This window comes from Camelus bactrianus, chromosome 7 (assembly GCF_048773025.1).
Source record: "Camelus bactrianus isolate YW-2024 breed Bactrian camel chromosome 7, ASM4877302v1, whole genome shotgun sequence".
NCBI lineage: Eukaryota > Metazoa > Chordata > Mammalia > Artiodactyla > Camelidae > Camelus > Camelus bactrianus.
Window position 1 is genome coordinate 38,671,431 of NC_133545.1, and position 18,324 is coordinate 38,689,754.

General features: G+C 36.5%; 1 protein-coding gene across 20 annotated transcripts in view; it reads right to left on the reverse strand.

The window, feature by feature from the left end:
* The window catches only part of BBS9 (Bardet-Biedl syndrome 9), a 462,928-nt gene that overhangs the window by 149,923 nt on the left and 294,681 nt on the right, over positions 1-18,324 (reverse strand). For all 20 annotated transcript variants that reach the window (XR_012508126.1, XR_012508125.1, XR_012508123.1 and 17 more), the window contains one exon: positions 11,325-11,507. Coding sequence is in view for 12 of the 20 variants with exons in the window: in XM_074367248.1 (XP_074223349.1) it covers positions 11,325-11,507 (183 nt within the window). In the remaining 8 variants the exon portion in view is untranslated. The remainder of the gene's footprint in view (positions 1-11,324; positions 11,508-18,324) is intronic.

The following is an 18,324-nucleotide window of genomic DNA, read 5'->3' on the forward strand; positions in this document are numbered from 1 at the left end:
ATAGAAACTCAACCTTCAATACTTCTCACAGTTTACCTGTGGCCTTCTCTTCAAAGAGCAGTAATTCATAAGATTTTTCCTATTTATATGAAACTGTTTCTCGTCAAGGATGCCTGCTCCAAGAAGGAATATCAAGGCCTTACCTTTTTTCTATAATTTCCTGTCCCCAATTCAAACCACTCACAAATTCCCTGTTAATAAAAGTAACTGTAATTAGATTCCTTTACTCTGTGCTTACAATTATGTTCCATTAATTCTAGACTTTTTTTCTCCCACATTTTAACATCTCTGAAATAGACTGTCAAACTCAGTGGCATCTGACAACTGCTGGCTTCCAGGCTCCAGCGCTCCAGACCTGCTATTGCTGTCAGTGCCTGTGTATGCACAGTCTTTGTCTTAGCTGTTCATATTATGTCAGTTCAACCAACAGATGTGCAATGGCCATGCTCTCCTGTCAAATTGATTATCATTTAAAATATCTTTTTAAATTACACTATGATTCATCACTGAACAAAAAAGTACACAGAAAGTCATGGGAATAGAACAGTTGGAAGTATAAATCTGAAATTAATGAAGCAAATATTCATGACAGAAGAATGGCAGCAATTCCGTATGTTCTTGCAAAGCAAAAGCTAAGTGCTTCCCAGGATGTAAAACAAGAAGATACAGATAGGAGAAATGTGTTATGTTTTGTTACTCAGACACATGCACACAGATTACTATCCTATGCCAAACAATATAACTGAAGTAGGAGAAACTGCCAAATCCCTGGGATAGATGTGGTTTGATTAATTAATGTGTCACACAGGACTATTGTTAGAGTAGTAAACATCAATTTGTCTAAAATTTCTTGCTAACTATGGACAGAAGCTGCTTAACTTGCAGCAACATATGATTCAACTAAAGGGAAAAAAAGCCAAGCTTTGAGCTGGGGCAAAAAAGGAAAACTTTTAGAATGGATATTAGGGGCTCAGAAAAAAAATCATGAAAGCAACAGTGGTACACACTTAAGGCTACATCAAAATGCCCTACACGGCACATGGGACAATGCTGTCTGCAAAAACAGACAGCGATGACCTGTAGTTGAAAGGTGACTTATGAGAATCAAACTTTGAATGTGAAGAAGTTTCAGGAATACCTTAATCAATTTATGTTGCTTAAATCTTTCCTCTTACTTAGGCTTCACAGTATGATGTGATTAAATTTATATCTAAGTCCAAAAGAGCTCTTTCAATAATCATTTAAAACTTTAAATGATAAAAAACACTATGTCATAGTTTAACTGGAACTGTTTTTTTTTTTCTAAGTGGTCCATAAGATAATATTGTCACTTACAATGGATGACATCTTACTGTTAAAAATACATTAGTAACAAAAGCTACCAATTTTTGGAGACTGTATATGCCCGGCACCGCATTTGGCACTTTTGTACATTACCTCAATTAGTCCTTATATGAATCTTCAGAGATATATAAAGGGTGTCCTCATAACACCTGCACATCTTTGACAAGTAGTTTCCAAATGAGGTAACACATGTAATATTTTTTTTAAATATGGTTTAGTGCTTCTAAGGTAGCATTAATAGTAGCAACAGTAGTAGTAATAGTGGTGGTGGTGGTGGTGGTAGTAGTATTCTGGTCTTCTAGTTGACACAGATAACTAAACATCAAAACCCTGAATCTGAAAATGGTGGTGAAGACACTCAAGGGAGGCTCAGTATATGGTCTAGTTCAATGAGACCAAACAAGCGATATAATTTTCTTACTTTGTGTAAGAAATAGAATTGTATTACTGAAAAAGAAAAACCTAATTATGTATTTTTTTATTCAATGTTTATTGTGTTTAAGTAAATCATGTACAAATCTAATGAAGGCCAGATTATGCAGTAAAAAAATACACATTAGGTGATTATACCTCAAACGTAAAAAGAAATTCCATGTATAACAGCTCCTCAGATGCTGACATGGCCCTTCTCCCAACAACTGTGTGAAAAGCAGTGAGCCTCTGGTTCTGAGAACCTCTGAACTGGCAGATTCCTCACTCTGCACAAACTGTGTTTTCCATCAAACTCCAGGCATGCCTTCATGAGAAAGGCATTGGAGAGCCAATTTCACTCATGTTCTTCTTCTGTACCATCTGTTTATTGGTTCAGTAGAAATATAAAGTAAAAGTAAGGTAAAATCAAATTTGGATGGCTGTTGCCACCTTTCTTCTAAGCAGAACCAGTCCTTGGGGTCTGATCTCATTCATCAATGTACAGATAAGGAAACCAGTGCTCAGAGGGTTCCATAATCTGCCTAACAATGCCCAGCTATTTAAGTATTTTCTCTAAAAAGGATGTGAACTCCAGTCTGACATAATATTCTTTTCAATTGATATACTGCAATTTGTACTATCCAACTAATACTAATAGTATTTAGGTTGCTTTCAGGATTTCGTAATTATAAATATCAACATTATGGTACCAAATGGATTTTAGTTTAATACTTTCAGTGCATTAACTTAGATTACTGGTGCCCAAGTGTTGGATTAGTTTTATGACCCACATTTTCCTAGAAGAATCTCTGTAAAGAATAGATGGGTGTGTCTATTTCACTACATGTCTGTCAGTATTATTTATTACCAAATTTGACTAAATCAATATAAGTGAAGTGTACCTAATAGTTGTTTACACGTGCATATATTCATCACTGGTAAGATAGAAAATTTTTATGTTAACTGATTTGAATTACAGGATATGTAAATGAATATATGTGTAAATATTTATGTGTAGTAGTCCAGCTATCAATCTACCTATATCTTTTACCATCTGTACGGGAAAGGTCAAGTTTTCTTTTTTAGAATCTCCCCCAAATTTGAAGTTGTTTGCAAAAAAAACGGGGTGGTGCAAACTAGAAACAGAATGCTTCCTTTTTTAAAATGATTTTTTAAGAGCTATACAGTTGTTGGAGGAGAATCTGTAATTGTGTACATTATGAAAATAAATGAGGTATCAAGCAATCTCTAGATACTTATATCCAACTATATGCTTAATTTAAGCTTTAATTCTGTGAGGATATAAAAGAATCCGTCCTTAAATTCATTAGAATACAAGACAAGCACACAGACAATTTTTAGAGAATGTAATGAGAGCTAAATTATGTCATACCCCTATGTGAAAGCCAGAATAAACAGGGAAGAAATGAAAACTGATCTGCCTCTTAAAGAGGGTGGATAGAGGGGTAAAGAAAAGATACTATTTTAGGTAAAGAAAAAAGTTCTACTAGCCCTGGCTTGATGGAAAGAAGTTGTGTACCCATGGAAAGTCACCTTTCCCAGAACGATGTGGGGAAGCTGGGGAGCTGCAGAAAAATAATTTTAGAAAGAAGATATTAGTGGAGCCAAGTGACTGAAAGTCCTGAATGCCTGGCACTGAAATCCAAACTGAACCAGGAGCAGAGAGCCATGGAAAGTATGTAAGCAGATGTGTGACAGGAGGGCAGTGGGCTGAGTCTTGCAGAGAGGTGCAGGGCGTACCAACACAGAGGCATGGGCAGAAAGGCTACTTCAAGTGCCAGAAAGCCAGATAGAATAACAAGGACACAAGCCAAGGGGGAGTTCTAAGAAACATTTCCAAATGAACAACAACAGGCCAAGGTGACTGACTAAACCTGGAGGTGCAGCTCTGTGTGTAGTTACAGTACAGAGAGAGCGCTGGTTTTAGATGAAAGAGTCACCAAGTTCTTTGTATACATTTCTAAAAAAATGCAATGTCCCAAAAATGTCAAAATTATCTCTTTGCCATTATTAGACTCAAACTAGGTAGAGTAAAGGCATTTTAAGAAAATTGTAACTAATGTAAATATACTTCTAGCAAGGTTTCAGATTGGTAAGTATTATGAGGATGATGATAATCATTATTTTCTTCATTGTGGCAGTGTGATTTTTACTTACTTAGTTATTTATATATAATCACACCTTATTTTACAAAGGATTTGAGGTAACATACAGTGAGAGTAGAGCTTCAATTAATTAATTCCTTGTTCATTTATTTAGTCTCTTTATTCTTAAATGCATGAGTAATATAAATATGTCCATTACAGCACTGTTTCAAAGCTCATACAACTCAAAAACAAAACAGAAATAACCCAATCAAGAAATAGGTGGATGACCTAAACAAATGTTTCTCCATTGAAGACATACAAATGGCCAATAGCCACATGAAAAAATGCTCAGTACTGCTCTAATTATCAGAGAAATGCAAATCAAAACTACAATGAGGTATCACCTCACACCAATTAGAATGGCCATCATTAAAAGTCCACAAATGATAAATACTGGAGAGGACATGGAGAAAAGGAAACCCTCTTACACTGCTGGTGGGAATGTATTTTGGTGAAGCCATTATGGAAAACAATATGGAGATTTCTCAAAAAACTAAAAATAGACTTACCATATGATCCAACAATCTCACTCCTGGGCATATATCCAGAGGAAATATTCAAATTTGAATATTTGAATTCAAAAAAAATATATATAGTAGTATTATATATATTCATATATATATGTATATATGAATGGAATACTACTCAGCCATAAAAAAGAATAAAATAATGCCATTTGCAGCAACATGGATGGACCTGGAGATTGTCATACCAAGTGAAGTAAGCCAGAAAGAGAAAGAAAAATACCATATGATATCACTCATATGTGGAATCTAAAAAAATAACACAAATGAACTTATTTACAAATGAGAAACAGATTCACAGAGATAGAAAACAAACTTATGGTTACCAGGGTGGGGGAAGTGTGGAGGGATAAATTGGGAGTTTGGGATTTGCAGATACTAACATATATACATAAAATAGATAAACAACAAGGTGCTATGGTATAGCACAAGGAACTATATTCAATATCTTGTAATAGTCTATAATGAAAAAATATGAAAAGGAATATATATATATTTATATATGTATAACTGAATCACTATGCTGTACACCAAAAATTTACACATTATAAACCAACTATATTTCAATTTTTAAAAAAGCACTGTTTCGTATTTGATATACATAAGGAAAGTTTAAAAAATTACACATCACCACTTGTATCCTGTATTCTAGTTGGCTACTCTTCTGATATATTTCAATTATTTCAGTTTTTAAAACAGCAAGCAGGGTATCACAAAGGCTCTGAGATACATTATATTTAACTCTGCGGAGAAGAGTATTAAATTACATAACACCAGTTGCATCTAACTAGCAACAACACAGAGTATGTGGCCATTATGAACATAAAACTAATTCTTTCTTGTTTATCTTGCTGGCTAAGATCATGGGAATTACCAAAATATTTACTTTCTGCACTATGTTCCCATAGACAGTTACAATTGTGATGATACTTTAACAGTCATAATGGCAGACTTGATACTGACACCAGACTTCCTCCTTTTGTTTGCCTTTTAAGAAGAAGTCATTAATAACAGTAATGATTAGCCATCTCAGTCATCACTCAAACCAGACAGGAGGCACAATGGCCCTTATATCAAATCTGACCTGTGACGTAGAAGTCTTTAAGTCTTGTAAGTAAGCCTTGATAAGTCTCTCTACACAATAGGGTTTCCTATTATAAACATCTGTTTTCTCACATGAACCATGTTGAAAATGTTAAAAATAAGTTTCTCTCTCCATATCAGTTTGTAAAAGGAATAATCAATCAAAAAGTAAGGCTGAAGGTCCAAATCTCCTTCTCCCACTGATGTAAATTTCCGTCTTAACTTTCCCAGGGGATTTTAAAGTTCAATCCTAGGGAAGGTAAAAGAACACAATAAAGCTTTTTTTTTTTTTTTTCAAATAATAGATAATATGTACTAAAGATATTAAGTGCACTTTGAAAGAAAAGAAAAAGTCAGGCAAGATGCTGTGCAATGTGCCAATATTTCTTCCAACTCTAGGACTGTATGTAATCAGGTCCCCAAACTAGTGCACTGTTGCTCTTTTCTTTAGAGATTCCTCTGGAATCAACTGGAACACATTGATATTTAGAGCAGAAGAAGTCAGAGGCAGCCATTTGGAAATGCCAATACTGCTCTTCCTTGCTCTCTTGCCATCTGCTGGACTTAAAGAATATTAGTCATCTAAGCTGTTTACTAGGAAAATGAGGGCAGATCCGTACAGAGATCAGTAAGGGCACAGAGGATTCATGCACATACCACTCCAAGTGATAGTCACTACCTAGAATGCTGTATTCAAAAGGATTTTGAGCCCATATGCAAGCTCAACAGTAAAGAATCAATGACAATCATAATGCCTACCAAGGCCATGTAAAGGGAGAACAGTAGCACTTTGAAATAATGCCATATAAAGCAACATGGATGGATCTAGAGATTATCATACTAAGTGAAGTGTTAAGTCAGAAAGAGGACAAATATATGATATCACTTATATGTGGAATCTAAAAAAATGATACAAATGAACTTATTTACAAAACAGAAACAGACTCACAGACAAAGGTATGGTTCCCAAATAGGAAAGGTGGGGAGGGATAAATTAGGAGTTTGGGATTAGCAGATACAAACTACTATATATCAAAACTAATACAACATTGTAAATCAACTATACTTCAATTTAAAAAATTGTTTTAAATAGCCACATATGGCAAGTGGCTGCCATAATAGACAGCCAACATGTTTATGGATGAATATGACTATAATATGTTTGCTTGCTATGTTGAAGTAAATCCACAAAGGATGGGTACTAAGTCTATTTGGTTTATTGAGGTATGCTAAGTGCCTAGATCACTGCCTGAAACAAAGCAGGGGCTCAATAAATATTCGTTGAATGAACAAATGGCTGGATAAAAGATTTTTCCTCTTAGGCCAATCCTGAGGTATATACAGTTTAGCAGTTTTTGGCTTCTATACAACATCATACAGGGAGATGTGTGTAATAAGACAACTAAACACTCTTGGACTCAAATCAGTAACACATTGACCTAAGTAGTGACAGTATTTTCCGTGGAGCTTCAAGTTGATAGAGGATCAGTACAGGCATATTTAAATTCTACACTGAGAATTCAAACTACTCTGAAATATCCTCAGCCCCTAACTTGAAAAGTAAGAAAACAATTCACTTTAGAATTTCCCTATGTGGTAATAGAACATTATTTGAGGCAAAACTTCTTCATTATCAGTAGACAGTAGAGGCAATACTGTATCAAATCCACAGTTGGAACTGAGTTTAAGAGCTCTTTTTGGAAACACTAAATAGAACATTCAATGTATTTCTTAAAGTGAAAGGGAGTATTCCTACAAAAACACATTGGGCATATATAACTTACAGTGCCTTAAAAAAATCACATTTAAAGTCTGCAACACCAACATTTATTCGCCCCCTAAATACTACTGAGAAGTGACAAAAATAGAAAATCATTATTAAAGAGACAGATCAAGGAAAACAATGATGAATTTTGTTCCAAATGGGATGACATTTTTTAAAATACTGATATTATAGTGCAAAGAACTATGTTACCAGTATTATTTATTATTGCTAATAAATAGCATAACTTTATTCATTAGCAATAATAAATTCTAAAACACTTTTCCTTTGTGAATCTGAGGCTATTAAGAAGAAAATATTCCTGAGTTGACTATGGTATTTAACCTGCCTTGTGACACATGCCATCTAAATAACAATCCACAAACCATTATGCAGTGTTATTTGAACCATAAATAAAATACCTTCTGAGCACTTTCCCCTATCTCTCAATATTTGTGGGGACATCTGACCTTGAACTGGGAGTCTCTTCTGAAAATGTTGCCCACATGTCTAAAGTTCTCCCCCTCACACATGTACTCTGCCATCCACCCTCAACCAAACCATCAAAATTACATTCAGATTTTTGTGGTATCGTAATAACTTCAATATGGGATATATTTTCAACGTTCTGGTCAGAGACTTCTTTCTTCCCCGCCTCACCCTCCTTCCAAGTTATTTCAGGTTTGCATATTTCATTTTCACATCTCAGCAGGATACCCATCATATAACATTTATTTGTGAGGTCTAAAGGCATAATGTGGAGGACTGTGAACTAGCATGTCAAAACCACATACTGCATGGGTACGTCTTAAAGAATGAAAAAGGATTCCCTTTTTTTCCTCAAGATATATAAACTGTCTCAACAGGATAAGTCCAAAGTGAATACCAAACCTAATTAAAGATGAAGAGCATAACAAGCAGTATTTAAATGTCTTTTTTGATTCATTCTTCTCCAAGTTATGTTTTTATCAAATGTCCTGTCTCATTAATGACTTCAATAGACATAAAGAGTATACACACCTTCCAATCTCACCAAATTCAGGAAAGAGTTGCAATCATTTTCCCTTACATGTTTTGGGAGGTGTGACAGCAGAAAATACAGAGGCAGTGTAGAAAGGGCTTTGAGAAGATGCTAAGTCCATTCACCCGCCTGCAGGGATGAGCGCACTTATCTACTCCTAGCAAAATGAGGCTGTTTCTAAAGATCTCTAGAGTCGGAAATACCACAATTTCTCTTGGGACTCAATTTCTACATTTGAGAACGTTTATTTCTAAGAAATTCTTCCTTTGGGTCTAACCATGCTTCAGGGCCAGCTTCAGGAGCATGTGAGCTGTGTGACTGCACAGGGCCCCATGCTCAGTTTAATGCTTTGTTGTCACCTTCTGGAAATCCTTAATAATTTTATCTTTGAATAAGTGTTTTGTAAGTGAAGTCTGATGAGACAATGAAGCGTGTGTGCGAAGGGAAAATATGTACAGTATGCAAGCATCCTTCCTCCTTTCCCCTATTCACATACAGCTCTGTGAGCTCAGAATTCCCATGGCCCCAGGATGAGTGGGAGTTCATGGAGACTCAAAGTAAGCAGGAGGAAGGCCTGTTACGTCTAGACTGATCAAGCAAAGGAACTGACAGCCCCAAGAGGCTTTTCATTTGAACCAGAACTTGTTTTGAATGAAGAAAGAAGGCAATAGATTCAAAGAAACAGGAATGACTAAGGAAACCCACTATACTCCTGTTACTTCCCTGTATTATCCAGCCACTTACACTGAAAATGGTAACATAGAAGGAAAGGGAAACAGAGTGACACAGAGCTCCTTTTCCTTTAGTCCTTCCTTACTCAGCAGGAAGCTGAAATGTTGGTACATGTGCACATGTTAAGAAGTGAAATAAAGACAATTAAGCTTTGTGCAGTGATTCTACAGTTCTGTAAAAACAGAATACAGATGCATGTATGAGCTACCAAATGCAAATTGTATAATTGTGGTGATTGTTTAAATTTTTCTTTATTTAGAAGAACATAAATAAATAGCAAGCAAAAACACCATGATGAGAGAGAGACCACAGAAACTAAAAAGCTATGTTTTTAGTATCTGTTTTACCAGCACTTTAGCATTTTTTCTTACTTTTTTGAACAAGGTTATCTGCATTTTCATTTTGCACTGAGACCTGTAAATTACACAGCTGGCCTTGCCCTGCTTCCTCACGATCCAGATTAGAGCCACTGCATCTGTTCTGCCAGTCACCTCCTGTTAGCTTTCACCCTTTTCTCCACTCATTTACCTAACAAATATTGACTGCCCTATGGTGAGGCACTGTGCCATGCACTGAGAATATTAAAATGAGTAAGATACAATTCCTGCCCACAAGTGTAGTCGAGGAGACAAGTCCCTGTGAAAAGGTAGCAATATCTACCTTGCATGACTTTAGTAAGGATGATAAATAATAAACATAAAATGCAGAAACCACTTCTAATGATGATTAGCACTCTATTCAATCACCTCATTCAATTCTTATTATAATTTATTGGGCAGGTAACTTAATTGTTCCCATTTTATAGCTACAGAAGCAGAGATTTAGATCAGTTAAGAAACTTGACCAGAAGGACTTTGCCATTAAGTGGTAGAACCAAGATCTGAGGCCACCCAAGTCTTTTTGACTACTAAATCTGAGTTCATAAGTGATAGTTATTATTCTTATTAAAATAATTCTAACCATTGCATTTGTTATTTTCTAGTATTACAGTGTCTACATTTCTAGATCCTCAAAGGCCAATTTTAGCTGTAATTTTATCAATTTAAAAAATGTGTACTTTAAATTTTTTTCCAAACTATTTTCACTATTTTGCTGATGATATAAACTATAGATTGATTTCTTTTACTATGATAATTTTTAAACTCAACTGTAGAAAATTAGATTTAATTGACAAAGCTTGTGATTTTCAAAATTGTGTTCATGACTTTGCTAAATACAGTAGACAGGTTAAAAACGTGCTTTGGAAGCAGACAGACTCAGGTCCAAACTGTGGCTCTACCACCCACTAGTTTCAGAAAGTTACTTAACTCTCAAAGCCTAAATTTTTCCATATGTAAAATAAGGATTGAAAACAGTACCTTAACTATATTATAGGTCCATGTTAAAGTTAAATGAGATAATCCTTGTGAAATAGTTAAAATAGCACCTGGAACCTAGTAAGCACCCAAAAATGTTAGTTTTAGTAGTAGTATTTTCAGTACCATGTTCTCATAGCCATGTTTAAAAATGAATCTGAAATGACTTTTTTCTTGAAACGGTTTTCTCTAATACAAAAAAAAAATCAAGGGTTTCTAATTTCTAAGAAGGATATTATTTCTTTGTAAGTAAAATCATGCAAAAATGGTACCTGGTGGTCAAATACCTCTACGAATTCAAGGGATCAAAGATGTTTTTATTTATATCATTGTTCACCCAAAACAAATGGGTGAAGTACTGAAATACAAACCCTATTTCTTCCTTTTTTTGTTCTAAACTGCCTATTCAAAGGGTCAAGAGTAAAAAAGTTTATAAACTACATATAAAAAACTATATAAATGTAACAAAATATTCTTGTCATTTAGCAAGGCTATCTCAGTTTTCTCTAACTCTTGAAGTGACACTTAAATTTAAGAATGTTGAGCAAATTAAAATGGCTGAACTGTTTTCTCTGGCGGAAAAGGAAAGGATTAGCTAATCTGAAGGTTTACTGCCATCACTCAGGAGGTCAAATGACTCTTTCCCTGGCTTCTAAGTGATTGAAGAGCACATAAAAAAGACTGGATACCACATAAAAATGGACTATATACCTACTTTTTAAATAGCTCTACAAAAAAGGCCTGTATTTGACACTTTTACTATAGTTTAAAGAAAAGGAAAACAGGATTTGAATTAAAAAAACAAAACAAAACAAAGCCTTCATTTGATACCTTAGAAAACATGATAGCCATGTGATATCTTCCTAAAACCACAATCTTTTCAATAATGCTAGCTGTTACCACTGCAGGTTTGTGGATCCTTACCAGTTCTGGAGTATCCTGCTGCAGCGGCAGAAATGCCGCCTCCAGAATAGCCATCTGGTCAGCGCTAAGCTTTTGCCACAGCCCGATCAGCAGAATCACCAAATGGGTGGCACTCTTCAGCCTGGTGAATGACTGGAACAGATTGTCTTGGTTTTCCTCTACTGCATCTGCTAGAGCGATTACCTGCAGAAATTACGAACTTCGGTTAGGGATAATTTCACAATTCTTGAGCCCTCAACAAATTACATTTGGCACACTCTTGTTTTTCTTTAAAACAACTTGATGAACTTTGTCTTCCACAAACACAAGCTATGTTGAGTAATAAAAGAGTTATCATTCATCTGTTCACTTCCTTCTTTAAAAAAAAAATGCTCAAAGTAATTCCAAATCCATATGGCCAAGAGATGAAAATATCCATGAAATCAGCTTAATGGCGACATTGTTCGGTGTCTGCTTCAACATTGATTCACCTTCTATAATATATAAGTAATCTCCAGTACAGTTATTACAGTCTTTATTACTAGTCATTGAGATTGATCAATTTAAAAAATTCTTATCAAAGTAACTGCATCTGCCTTGTGATTTAGAGTAATAACTTCATTATACCCTTTTAGAAAATAACTGTCTTCCTCTGATTGTTATTTTTTACATGCTAATAGTGTTAAGATAGCCAATGTTTATTATATCTGAAAGGTAGATAATGTTCAAACATTTGACCAAACAATATCATTTTTAACACAAATGTCAGGCACCAGCCTATAGGGACCTGAAAGAAAAAAAAAATGTTCAGGGTGTGTTAGCTTTACAATGCCAAATCTACTTAGGATAAAATTGGCAGGAGTCAATAGAATTGGCTTTTTTTTCATCCTCTTGAATAGTCCTGTGGAAAAAAGAACTAAAGTAACAATTGGATAGAACATCCAAGACTGCCCATTGGCGTTTTATTTTATTTTAATGTCTTGGTGAATTTTGTGCTCATTAAAGGTAATGAACTGACTGGCCCAGAGGCTCAAGGCGTCTGACAGCCTCCAGAACAGGAATAGCAAAAGCCAGGGCAATGTGAGCCCCTTTCTACAAGTCCCGGCCAGTTTGAGGAACTGGAGCTCAGATGAGTTTCAGAAGTCTAGTGCAGATGATCCATTTGGTGATATTTCATGGCTTACTGACATTGGCCCAAAGGGCCTAGTAAAAATTCAACATTCAAACAAGTACAGTCTACAGCTGTGTGGTCTCCCAAATGCCATGCAGGAGAGGAACTGCAGAGGGGACTGTCTTCAGAGAGTCTGGGAGAAGTAGGTTAGAGAAAGACAAAGCGCCTGAAGGCCTTTGCCTGACAATGCTTGGCAAACCAGGTTTCTTTGCCACTTGGTTGAGGGCTTGCAGGAATTATGAAAGGCAATCACAATTCACATTCAGTTCTACAGCGAGCCCTGATAGTTTGGACCACGGTCGGCATTACAACAAAGCACACTGCTTACCGTGTGCCTACTACTGTGCTACTTTCCATTTACACTCAGAAGTATATGATATCCTACAACCCATGAGGATCTTATAATTTGTTGGACAGGAAACATACATACACAACCAATTAGTAGAAAGAAACATTACTGTAATAACGTCCTAATTGTGCAGAACAGAAAGTAAGTGTGAAAGAAGCTAGCTAAAGGACAGATTACTATGGGCCAGAGTTAATATCCCGGGGGCCTCTTTTACTCAAATGAGGCTTGGAACTCATCCCTTCCCCATTACTTCAAGAAGTCCCCTCGAAGAGACAGAGAGGTCACTTTCCTTAAACCAAAACACCTGGAATCATCTGCTTCCCCCACTCTCACCATAATCACAACTGACTCCTATTAAAGTCTAAGCTTATGTTCTTTTTCTTCCAATGAATGTTACCAATTAAGCCTCACTGTGGGGGCCATCATATTATGACACAGATGCTTATTGTCAATAAGCCCGAATTATACAAAGATAATGTCATAAACACCTCCTGAGTGGGGGATATGGGCAAGAATTTGCAGGAAGCACTATAGGGAGTCCAAAGGTGACAGATCTAATCTCTGCCTTCAAAGAGTTTATAATGGAGAAAGGAAAATAGGTCAAGGAGGCAAATGTTGACAATGTAGGGAAGACCCTATAGACTATTAAAGAGGAGAACGCCACTAACATGATTATTATGTTAACAATAATCCCTCCAATTAATTGAGCAGGGACTATATGCCAAGCAATCTGCTCTGTGCCATACAGGTATCAGTGCCTTCAATCCTCATGCCTCCACTGTGACTTAGTTGGTAAGATCTCCGTTTACAGATAAGGACTCCAAGGCTCAGCAGATGTAAGGAATGTGCCCGGTACTATATACAGTGCTTAGAAGGGCTCCATGCTTGGTTTAAGGCCCTATTATCTTTGTCTTGAAATTCTTAATTTTATTTTTGAATTTGTGCTTTGTAAGTGAAGTCAGTAGGACAATGGAGCATGAACATGACCAGAGGCAATAAGTTCATTATCTCAGAGATTTAAATGCTGTTATATTTGCATTTAAAACTGGCATTGCACAATAAAAAGATTAACTGTAAAATTCATGCTAACAATTTAAATTTTTAATTTTCATTACTTGGAATGACATTACATAGAAAATAAAAACACCATCAGAAGGTGTGAAAGAGAGACCACAGAAGAAAGGAAAAAGCTTTATATTTTAGTAGCTGTTTTAACAGCACTTTCTTCTGCCTTCTCACAAGGGCCTTGCATTTTCATTTTCACTGGAAATTGCAAATTCAGTAGCCAGTCTGACCATCACCTAGTAAATAAGAGATCAGGATTCAAACTTGGAGTCTCTCACTCTAAAGACTGCATGAGACTTGAATGAAGCACCTTAAAGGTTCAGAGAAGGGCCTAACTACTAGTGCGGAGGACCTTAGGAAGGAAAAGGTGGAAGAAGCATGGAGTATTGGAAGCGGCTCAGCCAGGAGAAAGGACCAACTATTCGCTTTTCAGGAATTTTGTGAACCAGTTGCTAAACGTGGCCATTACTAAAAATTAAATTATATAAATTTAAAATTAGTTACATGAAAACAGAGATAATAAATACTCAAAACTCATTACTTCCTAATTATTTTACTGTTATCTTGGTCCTTGAGATTATTTATGCCTATTGCATCTACATGTTGGAAACACTCTGCAAGGTGGGCTACTGCCCATTTCTTCCCAACTCTGCATTCAGTAACCTCACACTAGAAGCTTGAAATCAGCCATGGTGGTAGTATTTACAACATGCAAGTTGACAAATGCTATAAAGTTAGGCTTCCCACCCATCCCGCTCCTCCCAGAGAGCCAGTTGTTAAATATTTACCAGCACACCACTGAGAAGGTACGTCTTCAAGGTATCTCTTGAACAGATATTGTCCTCAAGAACAGATATTGGGTAAAGGGGCTTTAAATGTAAAACAACCTGAACAAATGCATTAAAGCACAAAAGCGAGGCTACCTATTCAGGAAGGAGCAAATATTTCAGTTTGGAAACAGCATTTGATGAGACACAAAAGGCCATTCTGGGCAACTGTTGTAGAGGAACAAAATGTCAAGGTGAAGAGTGTGCACTTAATGCTGCAGGTACTGGGGAGCCACAGAGCATTCTGAGTGGGGGCATTATCTGATGGAAGCTGTGCTCTAAGCAGCCACCAGATCACAGCAAACATTTGGGGCATTTGCTGGGACTTAATTGAGGCTTTTATTCACGTTTCTCACTATCAAGGGAAAATTCTTACTAAGTTTAACAGCATGTCAGTTCGTGGACCCACCCAACTTGCTAAACACAGCTGCGGTGGAAGAATGACTTCTCAGTGAGACAGCAGCCCAAGCCACAGGATCTTTCCTGAGCAAGACCCAAAATACATCAATCCAGGAGAAGCATCATTTCTCTAAGTTTCAGTCTCGCTGGATATATTTCTGTGCCATTGTGGAAAGAGTCTGCTATCCCCAAATGGTCACAGAAATTGGAAAGAAATAGGATAAACAATTCCTTATGTAAATTACCCCCAAGGAAAATCTTCCTGACCTACTGGCCAGCATGAAATACTAAACAGATCTCCATGTTCTCAATTTAGTTTTACACATAACAGCCAAGTTTACTTTGTTCTCCTTGAGAGCCAAATGAATTTAGCAGAATTAACATAGTAAAAAGGGATGGAAAAACTAGACCCATCAAGATTTAGATCTGTCTGACCAGGGCCTAGAGGATCTTGCAGCTCACCTGGAACTGAGAAATGAGGCCAACCAGCTGCTAGGGCTTAAATTTGAGGGAGAATAATTTTTCAGTGTTCATCACTGGCTGCGCAAGATGTGTTCCCTGGTGTTCAACAGGTCTATAGAAAGGGAGGGGTTTCGGAAACAATAAATGCTAACGATTTCAAGCACTATGTGTTGATGGCCTTTTTTTGAATTGAAGGATTCCAAATAAAATGGGGACCCCAAAGGACATCTCTGTCCAACTGCCATATCAGTTGATGCCAAAGTAATGAGGCAGAGGCCCAGGGAGCTGCTTGCAGGAAAACTCTCAACTCATAAAGTGAGTGTGAAATTAATCCCAAATATTTCCAGCTGCCAAGATAGGCTCTAAAATTGGTTACAGGAAAGCAGCAGCAGCAACAGCAGAGTAGACATGAATCATATTATGTGAACACGGACATGTCCAATTTCTTCACCTAAACTTACCATCAAATGTGCCTCCAAATCTCATGTGTAGCACACAGAGTCCCACTACATTGCTGCTTAGCTGTTATTTACTGAGCCCCAGCTGTGGGCCAGGCACTGAGCTAGTACTGTTATATTCAGGTTATCATTTGGTCCTCATGACTAAATTGTGAATCCCCTGGGCTCCCATTTCCAGATGAGGAAGCAGAAGCCGAGAGCTCTGATGAGCTTAATGCTCAGCTTAATGCTCAGATGAGCACACTGACTGTGGTCATAAACTAGGGCAGGGATTTTAATCCTACCTTCTGATTTCCCTTTGGGTGCTCTTTCTTCTGCACTGGTACACAAGTGTATACAGTTGGCCCCATAAAATAATCCAGTGGGTTTTCATCTTGAAAATCAAAGATACTAAGGAAAAACACTACTAATATATTACATCCATAACAGGCATATGTGCTTTAGATCAGTTTCCCCATTGTTGGGGTTTTTAACATAAGTCAACTAGAGTTGCAATTTCCAGGTTGGTTTTTGCCCAAAGTTACAGTATAAAGGAAATTAGTTCATAATTTATAAAAGATGGGAAGTTAACACAGTAAGTTTTCTTCTGTTAACAAAGGGAATTTTATTATGTTCCATATAACTTGAAATTACAAAGACTTTAGAAAACAGCTATTTTCCAGGCCTGCTCCTTTAGTAAAGCTACTTTTTTAACAAGGATGATTGATTTATTTTCTATAAATCATAGATTACAATGTTTTCAGTAGTCTGAGCAAGTTGATATTATATAACAATACTTGTCAACATTGACTGAGGACTTTCTGGGAGCCCAGCACTATACTAACCTCTTTACAGGGATTCTCTCATTTCACTTTCAAAACAATTCTAAAAGGTAGGTACCAGTATTGCTCCCACTTAAAAAATAAAGAAACAGAATTACAGAAAGGGTCAAGCAGTTAGTAAGTGAAAGAGCTAGAATTCACACCCAAGCAATCTGACCCAAGAAACATCACCAAGTAACATTGCCTACGTTAACTTTCTGTGTGCACATCAGTTTGATCATAGGCAATATGTGGAACAAATTCTATCAGGAGCTTCCCAATGGGAGGTTTTAGCTCGGCTGACCTTCCAATACCCCATACAAATTAAGATAGGTTTATTTTAATAAAAGGCTAGCATGGATGAACGAGTTAAGGAAATGGAATTCCTGTGATATGGATGAGTTTATACATCCCCGAGGGCAGAATGCAATAGGCTGTGCTGCAACAGGCAATGGCCTGGGAACCAGGGAGACAGTCCTTCTAGACCTGGCTTTCTACGAAACAGACTTAGGTCAGGTTCAATGTACTTCCCTTTTCAGGGCTCTAGTTTCATCACCTTTAAAATGTAGAGGTGGGAAATATGATCTCTAACACCTAACATAGCTATAAGTGTCAGATGCAAAACTGTTAAATTACTTTTGGATGATTTGTTTTGAACCATCCATACCACGTCTTCCCCTCTATTCATACACATACTGAGTTTCTCATTTAATGTTTGTTGATTTGGAGTTTTTACCTATAAAATAACAGCAAGAATGTTTTTCTTTGACTAATTCACAGGATTATGAGAATTAAATGAGAGAGGTAAAAAGATGAACAATACCAAGCATTGACAAGGATGTGGAGAAATCAGAACCCTCACACCTTGCTGGTGGGAATATAATATGGTACGGTTGCTTTGGAAAACAATTTGGCAGTTTCTCAAAAAGTTAAACATTGAGTTACGATATGACCCAGCAATTCCACTTCTAGGTTTATTCCCAAGAGAAATTTAAAAAAAATACGTCCACTCAAAAATTCACAAATGTTTACAGAAGCATTATTTATAAATAGCCCAAAAGTAGAAATAACTCAAATGTCCATCAGTTGATGAATAGATAAATTAAATGTGGCATATCTGTATAATGGAATATTATTCAGCCATAAAAAGAAATGGAGTACTTACACATGCTACTACATGGATAAATCTAAAAAAAAATTATGCTAAGTTAAAGAGGGTACACTGGCTTGTATTATTAATACTGTATTTTTCTATTTATGTGAAATGTCCAGAATAGGCAAATCTATAAACATAGTAAGCAGATTGGTGGTTGCTTAGAGCTGGAGGTAGGCAGCAGACAGGAGGGAATGGAAAATGACTGCCAGTGAGTACAGGATTTCTTTCAGGGAGAAACAGATTGTGGATGGTTGTACAACCCTGTGCATGCTAAAAATCATTAAGTTGTACATTTTATTAGGTTTTTATTTATTCATTTATTTATATGGAGGTA